Raw genomic sequence first — 22,073 nt, forward strand, 5'->3', positions numbered from 1 at the left:
AATTTAAATTAATTAAAATAAAATTAAAAGTTTAGTTCCTAAGTCATACTATCCACATTTCATGTACTCAATAGCTACAGGAGTGAGAGGCTACTGTAATGGACTGTGCACATTTATAGTTCAGAAAAGAGGTCTAGGCCGAAAAACATTTGAGAATCACTGGCATATGGGTTTTATTTAAAGTCATGAGATCACCAAGGAAGTGAGCAAATACAGGATATAAAAGAGGGTCAAATTGCAGTAAAACAATGTAATAAGAAATGGAAAAAAAAAAGGAAGAATGAGCGAAGCAGAATGAAGAGGAGTAGCTAATGAAACAAGAGGAAAACCAAGAGAATGCAGCGTCCCAGAAACTATGTATTAAGAAGTGATCAAATATGTCAAGTGCTGCTGATAGGTCAAGAAAGGTAAGAACAAAGAATTGACCACCTGTGAGCTTGAAAAGAATAGAGCTTTCAACAAATTTATAGAAGATGGAAAAATACAGAAACATCTGTTTGTACACATTATAGGGGGTTTAGTACATATGGAAGCTATCTATGAAACCTGTGAATATGGAATCAGCATATTTGCTAGGAGGAAAAACAAAACATAACCCCAGAGAAATAACTGAAGGTTCATATGTAAAACATCTAAGCCAAACAGGTTGCAAGATCCACAGAAAATGGAGGCTGCCCAGCACACTAACAAGCAAAAAATTAAAAAAAAAAAAAAATCAGTGAAATTGTTTCTAAAAATGTAATAATATTGAGCAAACCATTTAGGAAGAGTTAAGGCTTCTTCTTAGAGTAGATATGTTGTCCCAGTTATTCTCATTTTGGCAATGTGCATGACGGGTGGACTCATTCATTTTGCCTGTTTATCCTAAATATAAGCTACCAATTAATTTGTCTTAGCCATATATACAAAGTTCTCAAAGGACTTTCTACTTAGGTGAATAAAATAGTGAGTTATAGAGCTACTCACACAACAGAAGAGAGAAACCATATTTGTATACAGTTCTTCATTTAAAAAAATAGATCTAAGGATCTATTTTTATAGATTGTCGCTCCATGAATTAGTATTAAACGTGTCTGGGGACAGGATTTGTCTTAAGAGTTTTACAGAGCTTTGCCCTGAAAGAATATGTGAACGTGTTGGTTTGCATTTCGAATGCTGTTACACTCGGAAGGGCGTCTCTGAAAGGCAGTAGCGGCTGTATCCCACGAGGCGCCGCGTTTCTCAGACCTAAAGAGTTGGATTTGCTTTGTAAAGCACAAGCGAATCTGTTAAAAACTATAGGCTGAGAGCTGACAATGGAGTGCCCTCCGGAACAAACAGCTTCCCGGAAACGACAGCTTCCCGAATGGCTAAAAGCAAAGCTTTTGTTTAAACCACTCTAGACTACCTGTCTCCATTCACAATAACCTAATGAACATGGAGCTTACATATCTCTGTTTAACCCCTCTGTTTAAATGATAAACTTACCTTAGAATTTAAAATTAACCTTTGAAAGACTTTGTAACCGTTTGCTCACGTAAATAGAATTAGTTAAAGAATCTGTAGAAGCCTTCTGTAAAAGCCTTTTGAAAATCTGTTAACCTGAGAGGAACTACCTGTTGTTATGTAAATCTGTTACCCCTGACAATTGTTCACTATTTCCTATAAGTTACCATGTAAGACCTCATTCGGGGCTTTTTGAGACCAACGGAGAGGTCCGAGTCCCCTGAGCCCCGGCTTTGCCTATAATCTTTATAAACTTATAAAACTATATCTTTGTCTCAGTGTATTCTTTTATTTCTTCCATTTTCCATTTCTCTCTATTATTTTCTTATCCCTTGCAACTCTACCAAAGGGACCCAGTTTTTTGCAGGGAACACTGGCCACGTTCCCCGCAATAGATGCTACAGATCTATAGATTTTATAGATGATTCACTAAGGATTATCACATGTATAAGGAAAAACCACTGGCATAAAGAAAAACAGTAGCACAATTCACTATAGCAAGGATGTGGAAACAACCCAAGTGTCCGTCAATCCATGAGTGGATTAATAAAATATGGTATATGTATACAATGGAATACTACTCAATTAAGAGAAACTATGCTGATCCAGCACCTCTTGTATTTTCCTAGATAGAGCTTGAGCCCATCCTCTGAAGTGAGGTATCACAAGAGTGGAAGAATAGGCACCACACAAACTCACCATCAAACTGGCACTGACCAACACTAAGGTGCTCACACAGTAGTAATATTTTTGGGGGGAAGGGGAGTTGGGGGTAGGTAAACTCACAATTAATGGATGCGGTGAGCATTGTGTGGGGGGGAGGGCACGTCTCAAATCATGGTTGGGATGTGGCAAAGTTATAACATGTAACCAAAATGTTTGTACCCCCATAATTTCATGAAATAAAAAAATTAAAAAAAAAAAAGAAAAATGTAGGATGTATAAACAGATTTAAAAAAACTGAACACAGAGGAAACATCAATTCAGGGAATGGATCTTAGATTTAGGAAGATGTAATGACACCCACAGAATATCAATACCAGAAAAAGGAACAAACAGGACATGAAAGAGAACATAGAGTAAAAGGATGATGGGTGAATTTAGAGAGATTTAGAATAAAGAAATGAGAGGACTCTGAGACAGACTAGTTAGAAAGAAAGGAAAAGTAGTCAAAGAGGAATTCCAAAGTTTCCACCTGAAAGAATGGTAATGCTATAACCATAAATGAGACAGAAGATTAAAATCCAGAAGTTTCTTTTAGGAATCTCAAGCTCAAGCTCACTCATGGCAATGTCACATAGGCAACAAAAAGTGATCAGCTTACATATTTTGTTACATAAGCTTGAGGCCAAATATCTTTTCTAAAATTAGATTATATATTTCAGAGTTATATAAGAGCTCTGTTCAACTGTGTCTAAACTCTCAAGAATTTTACATTTGATCTTTTAAAAAAAAAGATGCTATATGCAAATAACTTCTATAACTCTTCAAAATACAAAAAAAAAATTGAGCAGTTAATACATCAAGCTTTGGAAAAGGTAAACATCAGAATATCTAAAAATATGAATTCAATCATCTAGCTCATACTTTGGCTATGGTAGAATTACGTGGTTTTCATATTCATTAAATCAGTAAGATCTCATATTTTCATTTCCTATAGTTTATGGTTTTCAGTAGCTGGCTTTTTATTTTTCACTGGTTGCCAGCATAGTTATTTCACTTTTAAAATTAATCCACCGGCAAATGCTACAATATACTATCATAACTAAATTAGATGGTTTTTAAACAAACATACCAACACACAAAGAAATGTGACTGAACAAAGAAGAAAAGTTTAATGTAACTTTTCTATTTTTAACAGATAAGGGAAAAGGCTGAAAATTATAAGGTTGGAACCATACATGCTATATAAACATCACATAAAATAGCTTCTTAAAAAATAAATGGCTAGGAAGCAGTGGGCAGATTCAAGCTCATTTTAAACTGGTTATTTAAATGAGAAAAGTTTGCATTTACATTCTCCCCTCAGAGAGTATTAGGAGAAATTTAGTATCTCAGTGGAAACATTAATACTAACTGCATATCCCCGTGCATGAATAACTATCATTAAGTATATTAATATTCACTAGTGTTGATAAAAATGATTCTTAAATTAGAAAATGATAAACATGTAGAATATATTTTAAATTATCACTAATTCAAATAGGATTTATTATTCAGGAAATATAGGGGCTTTTATTATAAGTAGGGGAATAGCTGGAGAACTACTTGGTATAATACTGATACTGGACACTAAAATGGCACCTTATACCTTTAATGTATTGATCAATATCATTTTTAGAAAATCCAATTATAACAACAATAAAAAAATCCTAACAAATGAAGAAGGATTTGTGGAAGGAGAATATAAAATAGTAATGTTAAAGGAAAAATCCATGTAATCAACAGAAAAATACAAATATGAGTATTTTCACACCCCCAGGATTTTTGTGTTGATTGGTGGTTAGAAAAGGGTATGGAATGGTATCAACATTAGCTTTGGGAATAATTTTCAGTCCTTGGTAGATGAGATGGACAACAGAATTAAGATGACTAAGCAACTCTGACCAGCTATTTGACATATGTATGTTTTCACCCAGTTGTCTTCATTTTCATCACAATTGTCTTTTTTTAAATTAAGCTACCATTACCGAATTAATGCTAGAGAAATTAAATAGTAATAACCTACACTTGGTTACTTAATCACTTAAAAAGTGACTTCACAGTGATTGTTAGCCCATTAGATCACTATAATAGCCTTTTTAAAAAGCAGGAAAATCAAGCATCAGAACCTCCAATTTTATATTTGAAAAAACTTCATAAGCTGTTCCCACTCCTCAGCCCTATGCGCCCACCCCCCCTTTTAAGGGGGACTGATTCTTTTAAAATTCAGTCCAGAAATCATTCATTCAGTCTTTAAATTTTTTCTTACCCCAGATCCATAAGTCCGAGTCAGGCTCCCTCTTAATGTAATCACAAAATTTTTTACCATTTCAGTCATTTGATAGCATTTACCAATGTGAGAGCATTTATCACATTGCATTGTTAACTCTCCACTTCTAACAAAAAACTGTCAACTCCTTGAAGGCAGCATCTGTAATTTTTTAATCTTAACAACCAGCACCGAGCATACTGTTTGGCCTAATGTAAAAGCAATTCAGAAGTTGAAAACAATCAAGTGATAAAGGCAGAATTAGAAATTTGGTGTTAATTCCTAATCTGAAGTCCATTTCTCTACCTAGCACTGCTTTTGTCAATAAACAAAGGTAACAAAATAGGTCTGATATAAGAAAAAAAAAACACTCTTCCTCCCATTTTGATGTTATCCGGTATAGAACAGTATTAAGGAGGAAAAAGTAGGCCAGGGGTGGTGGCTCACTCCTGTAATCCTAGCACTCCGGGAGGCCGAGGTGGGCGGATCATTAGAGCTCAGGAGTTCCAGACAAGCGAGCTTGAGCAAGAGCGAGACCCCGTCTCTACTAAAAATAGAAAGAAATTGGCCAAACAACTAAAAATAGAAAAAATTAGCAAGGCATGGTGGCGCGTGCCTGTAGTCCCAGCTACCTGGGAGGCTGAGGCAGGAGGATCGCTTGAGCCCAGGAGTTTGAGGTTGCTGTGAGCTAGGCTGACATCACAGCACTCTAGCCCAGGCAAAAGAGTGAGACTCTGTCTCAAAAAAATAAAAAAAATAAAAAAAAAAAAAGGAGGAAAAAGTACAGGTTACAAAATGAAATTATATGAAGTATCTCAAAATTTTTTGATGTCTCTTGAAACAGTGTTTTTAGAGATGGTCAAATCCTAAGGAAACAGAGGCTAGAAATGGAATTCTGTTGTGTTCTGTTTCATCACCTGTGGAACAAAGGATTGTGCCCCAACTGAACCCATGCCCTTTAGGGATTTTGGGCTGCTACTTTGATTTTAATTATCTTAAAGTCTCAATGTTATCTCAGTACATGTTAAAGATGGGTTAAGGTTGGTGCTCACGTGGATGGAAAGCTGAAGTTTCAAAAGTTAAGTGTGTTCTAGTGGATTGAAGTTTGAGATGTTTGTCTGACAACTTTCCTCTTAAAATTACTTCATCTTAATGTCTTTTTTGGCATGCTTCTAAAAATTCTATATCCATTATTTGTCTCTATGACATGTTCTTTTTCCTATAATTATCACTTAACACATTTTATTAAATCATGTCTTAAAATAAGATTTCTTCCATTCTTTTGGCCACAATGCAAATTGCATGATTTCAAACTGAAAAAAAAAAAAAAAAATCAAAAGAAACTGCCATAACACCATGCTGTTTATTCTCACAACATTTTATGGGTTTCAAAGTGTTAAAAGTATTTTTTTGATCCTGACAATTTTATGAAGTAGAAAATGTAGAGACATTTATCTGGAGAGATGAAGACAACTACTTAAGAAAACAGCTAGGAAGTTGCAGAATTAGGGGTCAAGCCCAGTTCTCAGGGCTATCTGACCCCAAGTCTAGTGCTTTTCCCACCGTAATACACATGTGTTGAATTCAGAAAAGTGACTGTTTGGAAAACAAATTCTTGCTTTTAAAAACTACATAATAAGAACATTTTTGATTCTTTTTAGTAGCAAAAAGCACATTTAAGGACATTTCCCCATAGAAAATCAATTAATTCTGTACATTATCTTTATGACAGTGTATTAATCGTTTTACCTATCCCACCACCTGAATTGAAGTCCTGGAATTTTGGAAGTTTGAAATCAGAATTCCATAAAATATTCTTTTTCAAGTAATAGTTTAAAGTTCATTAAGTAATACTAACAGAAAGCTCTGCCAATTCTGACAGGATGAGAAAGTTCTTTGAAGCTCATTTTACCTTCCTTAAAATGGAAACCCCCTTTTACAATCAGCTGTGTTTATTGAGAAGCATTCTAATTACTAATTTTTGCCAAAATGTTTTTTTCTTTTGAAATACAAGATCCATCATGTTTCCAGCTTAGATGTAATCAACCATCTACAAAAGTTTATAGAAGGATATCATAGCATCTCTGGCGAAGTTATGACCCAGTATTCATTTCACATTTCAGTTATATTATCTAAAAACTTCTGCATTTCTCTATAAAAAATTAAAACTTTAAGGAACACTGAAATTTTGAAAACAATAAAAACATTTAACTGGAAAAATAGCTTCCAATTTTAAGAGTTGGTCAAGGAGATATTACTTGCCAAGGACATGCAAAATAAATGGAAAAATACAGTTGTTCAAATATTATTCAACACATAGAAGCACAAGGGTTAGTTTTACAGATCTCTTTAAGCAATACTGAAGTCATCTGAATGATTTTATGATTTTGTTTAAATCAAGTATCTTGACTATCAAGGAAAATAGGATGTATTAAAATATTAAATAGCTGGCTATCAAGTTTAATACAGGTTTATAGGGTCTAATGAACACAAAATCTGGAGAAGACAGAAGCTATCAATTGTTTTTAAAAAACAACTAATTTGATACAAAGTTTAAAATTTAAAACTCTAAATTTAAAAATTAATAAAGATGATATGAAGATGGCATGAATAAAGTCATCAGGAAAATGATCCCTTTTATTTTGCTTGCCTTATCTATTTAATCTGAATTAAATTTAGAGCAATGCTGTGAAAACATATACCAACTACATAAAAATGAAATATGCTGTCCTTCAAATATAAACATGCAAAGATGATACAACTACCCCACTGACAGTAGTGAGCACTTCCTGATTTCCCTCTCACCTACTAATAACAGTGATTAATTTTATTACTGCTAAAACTATAACATCTTCCCTAAGCTATTTTTATAAGAAATAAAATTACAATTTTAACATTTTTGCTTCAATTATAGATTATGGCCCATATAAATGCCTCACTATGTAGTAAATATGTTATACTGCATCTCAAAACTGCCTCCATATTTTTTTAGTATAATGAATAAAATCTATAAAACAATAAAAGCAATATCCTCATTTGATATATATAGTTTATTATTACTGAATAATCCACATTTTAAAATTTAGTTCTATAGTAAGGAATCTTGTGATGTTTGAATGGGATCTGGATTCAAACAAAATATCACAGAATAAAATTTCTCTGCAGAGAGCCTGTTGATTTGACTGCAGACTAAATACCATAATTACACTGGAATGAAGCCTTAAAAAAATCTAACAACTGGCAAACAGAACTATATTTAAATGTCAAAGAAAGATATAAGTTCATTAAATCTCAGAAGATAGGATGTCCTTCTTGACACTTCAGTTTCAAAACCACACCTTTTCCAAATATTATAGTTAGTACTGTTTAGGTTATTACTTTGCAATTTAGCTCACAACTCTCAAGTCAAAAAAAATAATAATACAGCCAGAGGGACCACCTGGTAGAGTGTGGGGGACAATGGGCCATGAATGAAATAGTGGCTCCAGACACAGCCTCCCTGAGGACTGTGAGCAGGGAATCCACTTCACCTCCTTGAACTTGTTTGTGCCCTCCTCCGGGAAAACCACACCTGTGGTGCGGTAAGGATAAGAAGTACTGAGCTAGATACAACTGCCGCTATCTATGTGAATTCTGACAAGTTAGCATCTTTGATTTTCAGTTTCACTGTACAGAGACTGAATATTACAAGTTTTAAGGTCCTAGAAGCTCTCAAATGATTTCACTGCCCATGATTTTCACGTTTACCCTACTTCCCAAAGAGTTTTACTGAGAATCAAATAAGGACATATAGGAAAGCACTTTATAAATTTTTATACAAACACAAGTTGCTATCGTTTTATAGATTTTCTTCATTAAAAAACTATGGATATAGTTTTGAGATGCAGTATAACATGTTTACTACATGGTGAGTCATTCATATGGGCTATCCTATACTTTAACCAAAAATATTAAAATCATAATTTTATTTCTTATAAAAATTACTCAGGGAAGATGTTATAGTTTTAATCTTACTAGGATTAGATGATTTATTATTTTGTAATTAAGAATGTAAACTAATAGCCTAATGAACAGTTCCTAAAATAACCATCTAATAAGAGTTGTGTTCAACTTTTCTCCATTCTAACCCATCCCTCAGACACCAGCAGTATTTTTTTAAAATACATTTTACCATATCTCTTTCATAATCATACCTTGGATAACTCTATTTTATCTATGCAAATAAAACTAAAACTCTATTTTATCATACGTCCTCAGTATGGCACGATTTGACCCATTCTACCTTTGTAGACTCAGTTCTCCTAAGCTTATCCGTATCACCATTTCCACCTAAACCAAGACTCAAACCACTCAATGGCCATATCGAGCTCTCTTCTAAGTATTGTTAAAGAAAAAAATATTTAACAATTTTTGTTAAAGCACAGTAAAGAAGACTTTATTCAAGGATATTGCAATAGGTATAGGGATCACTGCGATGGGATTTTGCGGTTGGGGAGAGAGATTGGCTGGACTCTGAAAGCAGTATGGGCAAGAGGGAGAGGGAAGTGGAGGGAAAAGGAGGGATTAAGAACTACCTAGTTTTTCCTAAACAACTGGGTAAATCATGGTGTGAAGTACTGGCATTAGGAAGACTTGCTGGTAGGGGAAGTGGAGATAGAAGGAAGGGTTTAGTTGGCAAGGAATCAAGAGTTCTGTTAGGACGTGTAAAGTTTGAGAAACCTCTTACTTAACTCTTCTATCCCTCTTTATTCCTGTGACACTTTGTTTATAACACGATTTCAGAATATTTCACACTTTGTCTTAATTTGCTGCATACTCATTTGTCTCCCCAACCAGACTGTAAGCTCCTTGAAGGGAAAGACTGTAATATTTACTCCACATCCTAAGGAGAGAGTTTTGAACAAAGTAGTCACTTAAAATGATTTTACAGAATGAATAAAGGTAGTATTCTAGAAACTCCGAGGAATATAAACTAAAGAAAAAAGCAATGCTTACTTTTCTAGCAGTCTCCATTCCCTAGAACCCACCTTGAATAAGGTCAATAGAAGTTATAGGAGAACATAAACTCACTTCAGAGTCTAGCCTTCCAGCATGGAAACCCACTTACATATCATATATATCAAATCAATCCTTGCTCTTAAGTCTCCTCAAAAGAGTGCTAATGGACTCATACGTACTAGTTCTGTGTAAACAGCTTTTCCCTATACCGTACAAAGCCAAACAGATGTGACTTGCATATTTCAGATAAGTTTTCAGTAAGATTTTTATTTTTAAACACTCTATCTACATTATTTGTTTTTGTAGTACTTTCCGATTCTAATAGATTATTGGTGCAATCAACAATACTTAATTACTTATTCCCTTTAAAAAACTAATTTGAACATTGAATAGAATCACATAATTTTTAAGATATTAACTCACCAAAGCCAAAGCACTCATTTACCTGTAGGGATGAGAAAACTGAGGTCTGAAGAAATTGCTCAAGATTCTACATTTAGAAATGGAGCTGGGTCTAGAAACTAGTTCACCTGGTCCAAGGTGCAGGATTTTTCCACAAAGACTGGCTTCTTAATGAACAAAACAGATTAATTTGGCCATTTTGCAATGGACTACATATTTTGCTTTTATAATTTTTCAAGTCAGTGACATCTCAATAATTTTTTTAGGAAGGATATTACTTAAAATGAAGTCAGGCATATTAGTAACCAAAACAAAATCAAATGAAACAGTGTTACCATGTATCATGGTGAAACAGTAATACTTCTGAGACAGTGAACACATGGATGGATAGACATGATATAAATATCCTTGTAACCTATAATATAGCCATGGAAGCTAAAGGGAAACGGAGCCAATTCTATGCATAATTGTGAAGTTTGCAAGGCTTCCCTTTATCATATCCAGCTTTCTCTTTACTCTTTATCTGTTTCAGTGGTAATTCTTCTTCTCATTTCGAAGGCCTTCCTATTCATCCTCTCTGTTTCTTCCTTTAACAATAAATTAAAGAACTTTGTATCTATTATCTAACCTTGTTGCCTAACAGACACAAGGCACTACTTAAATGAATTTTAACCAATATATTAACCCAACCATACATTTACCTTGTAAGCCTTTAATCTTGAAATGAAGTAAAATGTAGAATGAAGAATTTTAGACCTCAGCAGACAGATGGTAGGGTTGGAGTGGTAGAGAGAGGTTCCCTTCCTCCTACTCAATTAAAATGACAAGATCTGAAGGCAAGCCAAATATCTATTTAGGGTGTAAAAAATAGGCTAAAGGGGTAGCTCATGGTGCGCTCTCCACTGGAAATAACAATGACCAACACTATTGCTCCAACTTCTGGTAGATATCAGGAATACTAGAAATTAAAAGTTTCTAAGGTCTGAGGTAATTGTTAATTATTATAGTGATTTGAAATTAGAATTCAAAGTATTTTCAAAGCTAGCTTACACATATTCATTATGTTTACAATATAAATATGTTATATTCATATAGCACCTCATGCTTTTGAAGTGTTTCCATATATGCTACGTCATTTGAACTTCAATAATATATAACATAAACATCATTTCCAGTTTTCAAATGAAGAATCTAAGGTTTTCACAGGTAATAAGGACAATAAAAGGCACAGCCAGGACTGAATATAAGAGTTGTGAATCCAAATATTTTCCCACTATAATATGTAACCTACATAGCAATATTAAAATAATTTGCCTATGTAAATTCTAAATACTTTCAGGTAAAAAAGTGATATTGTCCTCAAATTTCTAAGTAAATTATGTTGATCTTTTCAAGCTCAAGTTTCTTCTTATTATAATCTTTGTCAAAGATAATTGTTTTGCTATTTTCACCTCTCTAAAAGAATTCAGTAACAGAAAAAATACTCTCAAAACCACAGCTAATGAACATAAAAAGTCATCTTTCAAAACCAAAAATAAACATTTCTCAGATGTTTTTTCTTTGATATCTTTTGAAAACCTTATTGAAATTCATTTAAAATTTAGCCTAAAAATTAGCCATTGTGTGGTTCATTTCAACTCGGTGATTCATGATTCATGTAGATTTCTGTAACTAGCTTTGCATATTTTATTAATTTGCCAATGTTAAAGGGATGTGATATCATTGCAAGTTATATCTTGTTTCTGCCAAAATTTCTTTTACCCTGGCTTTCCTTGAAATGAATTATAAAATGGGATTATCTATAGACTATGGCTCTTTTATTCAATTGAGAAATTGAATCACATTTAATGTCATACAGGTATAAAACTCACATTTTGCTACTTTAAAATTATTATTTGCTCAACAGAACACAGGTTCAGAGTATCTACTGTTAAAGTTACTAAATCCAAATTTACTTTTGAAATAATTTTGATTTTAAGAAAAAAAGAGATGCTAGAATTGAATTCATCAAGTGTGAAAACTGACCATTACAATACTACAAGCTTTATTTCTAAAGATAAATAAGTGATAAACACAAATAGTATCTGAACATTTAAAAGAATAGTCAAAGTAAGAAAGGGGCTCACCCGTCTCAGGGAAACCAAACTGATGTAAAATTTCTTGAGTGGTCAGCATGTTTGACTGTTTTAACTTAGTCTGTTGTGAGGAGGCTGGTGGTGGTGAAGTAAACGAGAGATTTTTGTTGACCTGTAATAGGAAAAGCAAATCAGAAACTACAGCGTAATTTCCTGGGTTACTGATGCAAAAACTGGATGAGAAATATCTGTTTACTATATAAAACAGGACCCATGGTAGGTCAAAAGGAGTAGTAATGATTTATATGGTTAGTTTGTAAAGTTTACAAAATAGTTTTCATCAAGGAAGGAACACAATGGTAATGAAAGCATAACTATATGAAAATAAATCACCCTTACTAAAGTTTATCATGGAATTGTAGATACAAATGCCACTATCTATGTGAATTCTGACAAGTCAGCCTCTTTGATTTCCAGTTTCACTGTACAGACACTGAATAATACCAGTTTTAAGGTCCCAGAAGCTTTAAAATGATTTCACTTCCCATAATTTTCATGTTTACTCTACTTCTCAGAGAGTTTTTTTGAGGATCAAATGAGGGTATATAGGAAAGCAGTTTATAACTTAAAACAGAGTACTCTTAAGTTACACAAAGAAATTCAAAAAATAAAAATGACTGTTTTCAATTATAGAAGAGTTAAAATGTTTCACATTCACATTTCTCTAGCATTTTAGTAAAACAGCAAGTACTTCCTTTTCAGAGACTACAGAGAAAACACCTGTACTACTCATGTTTATATACATCATGGTGACACAGATAACACAGCTGTAACCTAACTTGCCATGTGAAATAGTTTCCATTGCACCAAGCACCTTATTCTTAAGACACTGTTTAAAAACAGCATTAAAATAATAATCTAGCAAAATTTCTGTAAGTAAATAACCATGTTCTACGACACACAAAACCTACTATGATTCTCTAAGGACAGCGGTCTCATAGAAATGAAATGCACAATAAGTGCAACATTTTAACTGTAGCTTTTATAAAAGAATAAAGAAAAGTTTACTAAAAAGTTTGAAATATTTATTAGTAAATTCATCTTGTAAATTAGAACTAATTTCAGGTAAAATCTAGTCTTTTGTTTATGATTAATAAATCATTCATTGTGTCTTTTAAAAATCATTTTTAAGAAGCATGATAAAATATAATCTATTTTTTAAAAATGGAAACAGTCTGATTTTCTAATTTGTTGCAAAAATGTAATTTGTGAATTAACAAAATTATAAATAATTTATGGCATATAAATATTAGTATATGAAAATTGCTCCTTTCCCGTTTTTTGTTTATGTAATCGAAACCACACAGAAGACTTCTGCTGCATTACTACTTTAAAATTCCTTTTTGATATTCTGTATCAGATAATATTGGGTTGTGGTTACAAGCTCTTTCTCTGACTCATTATTTACATGTTTGCAAATGCTTTTTTTCTTTCAAAGAGTGATAATAAATGGTGTGTGTTAGCATACGTTTTTCTCTTAGAGCAGAGGTTTAGCAGATCTGGTAAAAAAAAATCAATTAAGACCAATACTAATACAGTTCTAAAGTACCTAAACTGTTATGATGTCATCCTATAAAAAATAAAAATATTTTTCAAAGTAGTTAGAAGGGGTCAAATACTACACCAGTGCTAAAATATTAACCAGCTTTAAAAATCCTATCAGAATCCATTAAACATTGACTAAAATTAATGTTGACTATTTATAGTAATACAATACCTAACAAATTCACTTAATATCGTTGAGCTTCATTTTCCATCTTTAAATCGAGATAATAACAAAATTAATACCTATGCTTCAATGGGAATGTGACAGAAAAGCAATAAGTTGGTATCATAAGGGGCTATTCATATGTTAACCATAAAGCACTAAATAATAAGAAATAGATTATATAGAACATATTGGCAAAGGCAAATCATAAAGTATTACGCAAATAAAGTGTTATATAAATATCAGTTATTATTATTAACATCATGAGAAGTAAGGGTAATTAGGTATATCTAATGTAGCATGATGATGCAGCAAATTTTTCAGAGTTCTACGCTCTTAAATGGAATTACTATATACAAAAGGACATATTTATTACATAACTATCTAATTACCTTTCTTTTTAGAACCATTTCTCATTTTTCTTCTGTGTTCTTGAAAATTTTTACCCTACATGTCAAATAATGCATTTTAAAAACTGGTGCAAACAGGTATATGCTGAGGATATGCTATATAATATATATATGTATATACACACATACATATAATGTGCCTTTTATAGTCTTCCACTTCAGAAATTTGTGTTAAGACAAAAAAGAATACCAGGAAAGCTACAATAGGACACTTAAATGTCTCTGCTCAAACAGAAATATTTGTTACTCTTTTAAAATAAAATGTTATTAAAAAAACCTATAATCCTACTATTTTATGTTCTTCCTAAGCATCTTATATTTCTACTCTTTCTTGACACATTCCTTTAGAGACTATTCAAATGTCCATAAAGTGATGAGTAGTAACATAATAGTCCAGATAACTCAATTTCTAACTTTTGGGATAACTATTAATTATTATTGTTATTATTAGTAATTTGTTTTGAAATTAGAATTCAAAGAATTTTCAGAGCTAGCTTACACATATTTACCATTTTATTTAGAGGGAGAAAAATAATAATAATCATTAAATAGAGTGAAGCAATATCTATTTTTGAAATATATGCTGTGGAAAAGAATTGCTTAATAATTTTACAACAACAGAAAGGTTGGCCAAGATAGTCTACCCTATGCCAACCTACCCTCTTTTCACAACACAGTTTTCTGCTTGCTTCATGCAAAAACCACAGTCTGCCAAAGTCAGTTTAATACCTCCATATTGGAGAAAACTAAAAGCATAAAACTTTAATAAAATTCATAATAAAGAGAAAAAATCATCTAGAACTTCTATGAAGTTAATCGCAAAACTGTCTTATTTACTCTGTTAGGGTATAAGCAGCTCACACAAAATATGCAAATATTAATTCTCTAGGAGGGGGTTAATTTTCATGTTAAAAAACTTATTATCCCAAACATAAAATTGCACAATACTAAACAAGCTGACAATTAATTTCTCTTTCAGTGATTAGTTAACATTTAAAAACTTTGGGTGAGATATAATAGTCATTTCCATATAAACTTATAAGTCTAATAATTTTAGCTGATTTTACATTACATGCTGCATTCACCTGAAGTAGAATTGTTCATGAAGTCTCAAGCTGTGAAGACATCTCAAACTGGTTTTAAATGATAATTGAAAGGATGTTAGTGCTGTCTATATACTTAAAATTTCACCTCTCCCCCCAAGACAGCTGCCATTTTTCCCACTAAATCTGAACAATATTGCAGATAATATTTTAATATGAAGACAGTTCTGGTGGTATTGGAAAAAAAAAAAAGAAATCAACAATACCCAGGAAATGTTTTGTTGCAAATCATGTATCTGTTGTAAAAATTAAAATCCCAGTATTAAAGAACAAGTTAAACCGAAAACTTGAGCCAAAGTGAGAGTCAAGATATATCTGAACTCAAGATATTTTTTACATTCTCATGCAATAAATTCTAAGAGCAGCTTATGTTCCTGTGATTTCTAGGTTAGTAAAATCTAAGAAATGAGTAGCAATAAACAGCAACTCAAACAGGACCTCTAGGCCCTCAGATGTTTTCTTTACAAGCCAGGGCAAAGAAGTGAAAGATTCGAAAGAAACACTGTAATAGTCAAAGCAAAATTTTTATGGTGGTAAAATGTCAGAGAATCTACCCCCAGACCAGTTCATTAGTACATTAACTAAAACCAGAATTCAAATTGAAATCAATCACTATAAAGTTTTATTAATATTTTGTAATGTTTAATCAAGATTTTTTTAAGCTTCTGACAGATACTAAAGACTGGTGGCTCAAAGGTTACTGACATGATTCCTCCATGTGAAGTTCAAAATTAAGATCCAGTCCTGGCTCAAACCAATTATCCAGCAATATACCTTAGGGTAAGGCAATTCACCTCAATGCATCTCAGTTTTCTCCAAACCTTTACTGCCTATCTCTTAGTATATTGCTTTACTTCACAGAGAAAATTTGGTCTTGAACCTCTGTATTGCCCCTAGATGCATACCCCAGAGAAATGAAAATATACGTCCACACCAAAACTTATACACGCAATATTCATTCTAATTAAAAAAGTAGAAATAATCTAAATATTCATAAGTTGATGAACAGATAACAATATGTAACATATCCATACAACGGAATTATTTGGCAATAAAGAGTAGTACAACTGACTCTTGAACAGCAGAGCTTTGAACGCATAGGTCCATATTTATAGGTGGATTTTTTTCAGTAAAAGTTACACCAAGTGTGCCTGCCTTTCCTGCCTCCCGTTCTACCGCCTTACCTCCTCCACCTCACCTCTTCTGCCACCCCTGAGACAACAAGACCAACCCCTTCTCTTCCTCCTCCTCCTCAGCCTATTCAACATGAAGACAAGGATAAAGACCTTTATGATAATCCACTAGCACTTAACGAATAGTAAATATATTTTCATTTCCTTATGATTTTCTTAATAACATTTTCTTTTCTCTAGCTTACTTATTGTAAGAATACAGTATATAATACAAATAACATAAAATATGTTAATGGACTATGCTATCAAGTTTTTGGTCAACAGTAGGCTATTGGTAGTTAAGTTTTTGAGAAGTCAAAGGTTATACGCAAATTTTCGACTGCACAGTGGGGGTTGGTGCCCTGCATTGTTGGTCAATGGTATTGGTACATATTACAAATGGAAGAATCTTCAAAACATTATTTTGAGTGAAAGAAGCCAGTTACAACTGACCATATATCATATGATTCCATTTATATGAAATGTCCAGAATAGGCAAATCTATTGAGACAGAAAGTATATTAGTAGTTGCCAGGAGTTTGGGGTGTGTGCCAGGAGTTTGGGTATGTATGTATAGGAATTAAGAATGACTGCTAAGAGACATGGAGTTTCATTCAGGGGTGATGAAAGAATTCTAAAATCAGATAGTGGGGATCGTTGCAAGATTCTGTGAATATAGTAAAAACCAATGAATTGTATACTTTCAAAGGGTCAATATTATGGTATGTGAATTACAACTCAATAAAACTGTTATAAAAAAAGAATAACTGAAGAGACTCTAGTAAGGTTAATCTTTCCAGACCCTTATTAATTTCAAAATATGTAATCATTTTTTTTCAATGAACATTTATTCTCCTGTTGTTAAATACTAGGGATATGAAGACAAATGATGTGATCCTTCACCCTTGGGGAGTTTCCAGATATGGAGAGGCCATTCAATATAAGCCCTGCTAAATGTGTGCAAGACCCCTTTACTCTTTTGACATTCAGACAGCATTCAAAAGAAAGGTAGGCAGTGTATTTGTTAAAATAAAGATAAACAGCTTTGAATCGTCAGTCAGAAAATAATCTTTTTTTTTTTTTTTTGTCTACTGTTTTATACACTATGCATACTTAAGAAGGCTTAGTAATCTTGGAGCTACAATCATTACACCAATCATTACTATCAGGAACAAGTTTCCTGAACATCTGCAGCCTAAGTCAGAATATAGCTTGTTCTCTTTTTCCCCCTTGTCTTCCTTCCCCTTGTCTATATTCTATATCCTGTTGACTTGTGATAATTAGGTAAAAAAAAGTGATCAGTTTTGACTGACATTAGACAGCTCAGTAATGGGGTAAGCCCAGTATTTTCTGACATGTTTCGTCCATAAAATGACCCGTGAGGAAAGAGATAATAGCCTACTGCATCCCAAGTGCCTGCCACATGATAGTACAGGTGCCATCTGATTAAAAAAAAAAAAAAATTCACTGCGTTGACATTAAATGAAGCAGTTTTTGAACATACTAACACCAATTTAATTCTTTTCCTCTGGGTTACTTTGTGATATATAATTATATTTGATAAATGAATGGATATCTAGTTATTCAACTGAATTTTTGGAGTAGGCAGAAGAAAAGAAGAGGGAAGGATGAACACATGGTGGCATTCCATCTCTTTAATTTGTTTTCTTAACAACTGAGTTACAGGTTGTATATAAAATAACCTGGCTTGTAAAAGCCAGAAAGCTGTTATGTTGAAAGCATCTAGAATACAATTTAGTTGAAACTGTAATCAAGAGCCTTTTGTATACTACCATTTTTAGACTAACTTTGGGACCTTGGACAAATCACTTAACTTCAGTCTTCTCCTTTCTAAAATTGGAGTAACAATAATATCTAATCTGTCTCTCGGGATTGTTATATAGTATAGTTAAATGACAAAAGAAGTGTGAGAGACTTTTATATATGATGAAGAGCATTATCAGCACAATATATCATTTGTGTGCAGCTTGCATGCATTTCAATGCTTACACAATTTACTCAGCATATACCCACTGGAACTGCATTGGTCTGTGTTTCTTACATATTAAGTATCAAATAAAATTTTTCTCAGAGAATAAAATGACCTTGCTTGTTCCTTACTTAAAGTATATCCCACTCACTTAATGGTCTGAAATCCTTAAAAATGTGAAACTAATTGCTACAAATGTTCACCCTTACTGAATTCTCAGGTTCCAGTATTATAACTCTTTGATAAATTCAAGCCCCGACAAAGATTATATTAACTTCTGTAAAGGTTCTAAATTCCTTGAATGGTGCATTCCAAATCTTTGGTGCATCACAATGAAAACTATAGCTTTAAAGTTATCCTGGTAATAAAAATTACTTACTTTTGCAGCACAGGATCGTATCACCTCCTGAAAGAAATACAATACAATAAAGAAGTATTCATAATTTCAAGTATATAAACTATTGACTATTTTCAAAACATTCACATATTAATTTTCTAATAGCCAATATCAGCATTTGGAAGAATTTCTTTATCTATCACCCTGCAGTTGTTACTCTGTATTTTTCCAATGAGCTGGAAAGAGTATAAATTTAAAGAAAGAGAACTAATGACATGTTCATGATAAATCTAAATTGCCAAAGCAAAAGGCACTGACAGACTCTTGAGGACCCACATGTATCTGCCTCAAGAAAAACTTGTCTCCTTAATAAACTTAGCATAAATACTAAAATTCTATACTAGAACATTAATAGGTCTAAGAGACATGGTAAGTTAATTGCAATATATAATTATCTCTATAAATAACAATACCCCAAAATATAATTCCCATATTAATAATTTATATCAGATAAAATCTAATAGTAAATACTACTGAATGGTAAAGTATGACTAGTATTGAAGGAGCTACAAAAAGGAACTGCCTACAATTCATGGGACAAGCCCAAAAAAAGATTGTTTTTGAAAGAGAAACCAGAAAAAGTCATCATATAATAGACAATTTGAAAATGGGCTGCTAAGGAGACATCAAAAATACTCAAGTCCAATTAGGGTTAACCAGAATATATCATCAGCCTAGTACAGATCTAGACAAAAATGGTAATAATATGGAGTTTAGAAAAAAGAGAACTGAAAAAGAGAAACATAAATTTTTTTACCCAGAAATTTCTAAGGGACAGACACTGTGTTTAAAGGATATTGGTAATTCAATCACTAAAAGGATACAGAAAAACTGACTGTGAACACAGGAATCTAACTACCTGGACTGTATCCCAGCTCCAATGCTTACTACCTGTGTGATGTTGGTTAGGTTGCTTGATCTCTGTAAGCCTCAAGTTCCTCTTCTGGAAAATGCGGATAATACTAGTACCCAACCCTACAGAATGGTACATTTTATTGTAAAGCAATAAAATGCTTAACACAGTACAAGGAATACGTTATGTTAATTATTACTAATATTTAAATGAAGTTATCATTAATCAATAAAAGGTGAAATTTCCTGCAGGGTAGAGAAAATTAATCAATCTTTTTTCAAAATTAGCATAAAACATTTTCAAATCCATCCAATCCCCTACTCCTGTGTCTCTGCTTAACAATCAACTCTGTGATCATTAGCTTGGGTTTCAGGCTAAATTTTAGAAAGGGAGAGTGGTCTTGAGTGTTCAGGAAGCTGGAAAGGTCTATCTTTCATTATAGGGTGTCACTTAATGGATTCTGAATGGTTTATAAATCAATGTTCTGTAGGACTGATTACTCTTAATGGGTACTCCAGATTCTGAGCAACTCTGGATGCACTGAAAGATCAGTTTTCTGGATCTGAAAACTTAGAATGATTTGTATCAATGCTCTCAAGATACTGTCCCTCTGTGCTGTCTTACCTGATTTGCAGAATGCTTTTTAGATACTGCTATAGCAGCAACACGCAGTCAAGTCTGTTAACTATGAAACAATTAAATGATTTATATTACGACTAAATGGTAATGCTCCCAAGGATAGAGAATTATCTATTCTTTGTATCCTTTACTCATGAGTAAACACCTATTAAACACCTGCTGAACTGAATTTATTATGCAATTCACACACACACACAAAAAATCACACTCTAAACTTGTACTATAATTTATTAAAAAATATTCCTGAGGCCGGGCGTGGTGGCTCACGCCTATAACCCTAGCACTCTGGGAGGCCAAGGCAGGAGGATCCCTTGAGCTCAAGAGTTTGAGGCCAGCCTGAGCAAGAGTGAGACCCTGTCTCTACTAAAAATAGAAAAAATTAGCCAGGTGTGGTGGTGCATGCCTGTAGTCCCAGCTACTCAGGAGGCTTAGGAAGGAGGATTGCTTGAGCCCAGGAGTTTGAGGTTGCTATGAGCTAGGCTGACACCACAGCACTTGCCTGGGCAACAAAGCAAGACTCTTGTCTCCAAAAAAAAAAAAAAAGAAAGAAAAATATTCCTATTGTAGTAACAAAAAAACACAAAAAGGAATTTGGGATCTACTGAAATACAATGATAAGAAATGAGAAAAGGCATAGTGACAAAAAGTAGGAACCCAATCAAACTAAATGCTTACAAAATATAAAAAGGATGGAGCTGCCACAGCAATAAAAATGACATTTTGTTTTTATTCCCATACATACTACATACACTCTGAAAGAAAATACATTCAGTGAATTTTCTCAAAGGAAAAATAATGTTTTGTTTTTTTTTTTAAACCATAGCAAATAGACAAAGCTTTGATTTTCAAAGGCAGCCTCTATTTACCTCAATCCCAAAACAGACATATTCTCTTAATATATAAGAAGAAAAGATTTGGTAAAAACTAAATAATGATTCTAAGAGAAATGTTTTCTTTTATTATAAACTATCAATTTACTTCCCCCTTGCCTTTGATTTCATTGCTTAAAAAATATTTTTCTGATTTTATTTTTCCTTTATAGATCTATTGGTGAGTTGTTCTTATGTCTGTAGATGAGGTTATTTTGTCATGTAAGATTTTAGATAAGGAATACTTTCTCTTCCTCATGAAGAAACATTTTTCTCTTTATCTTTAAAACTCAATGTATCTATTCAGACCTTCTTTTAAAATCTGGAACACCATGCATTATTTGATTATATTAAAGTGTTAAAACATAAAGAACTACAACATTGAAATAATTTATTATTTATAATAAATTTACAGTTATATAATATAAAAAGTTTAATCTATATTTCAACATATATTCTGAGTTTAAGTTAAATCTAAACCCAAAGACTGAGTATGATCTGCACTGAAGTCCCTACCTTTCTAAAGAAAGAAAAGGAGAGAAGAGAGCATGGTCAGAACTAAAGCTGTCTCAATATAGTTCCTTTTCTGTTTGGTTTAAAACTGGTCAAGATTTCTATCAAGGGAGGAAGGAAAGGGAGTAATATTTGTTAAGTTACAGGCACTGTGCTGGAAGGTGAAAACATAACAATGAATAAGGCTACACAGTCCCTGTCTTCAAGGAGCTCAAGACTAATTCTATTAACATTACTAATATGACCAAAGAGGATAAATATATTTAAAGATGCTTAGGTTTCCTTATACATTTTACCATTTATTTTTGAGGAAAATTTTCTAGCAATTTTCACAACAGAATGCCACACTACCTTTAACAAAGTGTGCTCCTCCCCATCATATTCATTACTTTCCAGTTTTATGGACACCTGGATTCTGTGGCACTTCT

The 22,073-nt window shown here is 32.9% G+C and overlaps 1 protein-coding gene across 1 annotated transcript in view; it reads right to left on the reverse strand.

Annotated features, from left to right (window-relative positions):
* The window catches only part of AHI1 (Abelson helper integration site 1), a 224,554-nt gene that overhangs the window by 98,642 nt on the left and 103,839 nt on the right, over positions 1 to 22,073 (reverse strand). Inside the window, 2 exon segments of the mRNA XM_012665175.1 lie at positions 11,983 to 12,103; positions 18,754 to 18,780. Of these exon segments, the coding sequence (XP_012520629.1) occupies positions 11,983 to 12,103; positions 18,754 to 18,780 (148 nt within the window).

This window comes from Propithecus coquereli, unplaced genomic scaffold, assembly GCF_000956105.1.
Source record: "Propithecus coquereli isolate 6110/MARCELLA unplaced genomic scaffold, Pcoq_1.0 Scaffold98, whole genome shotgun sequence".
In the NCBI taxonomy this organism is placed as follows: Eukaryota; Metazoa; Chordata; class Mammalia; order Primates; family Indriidae; genus Propithecus; species Propithecus coquereli.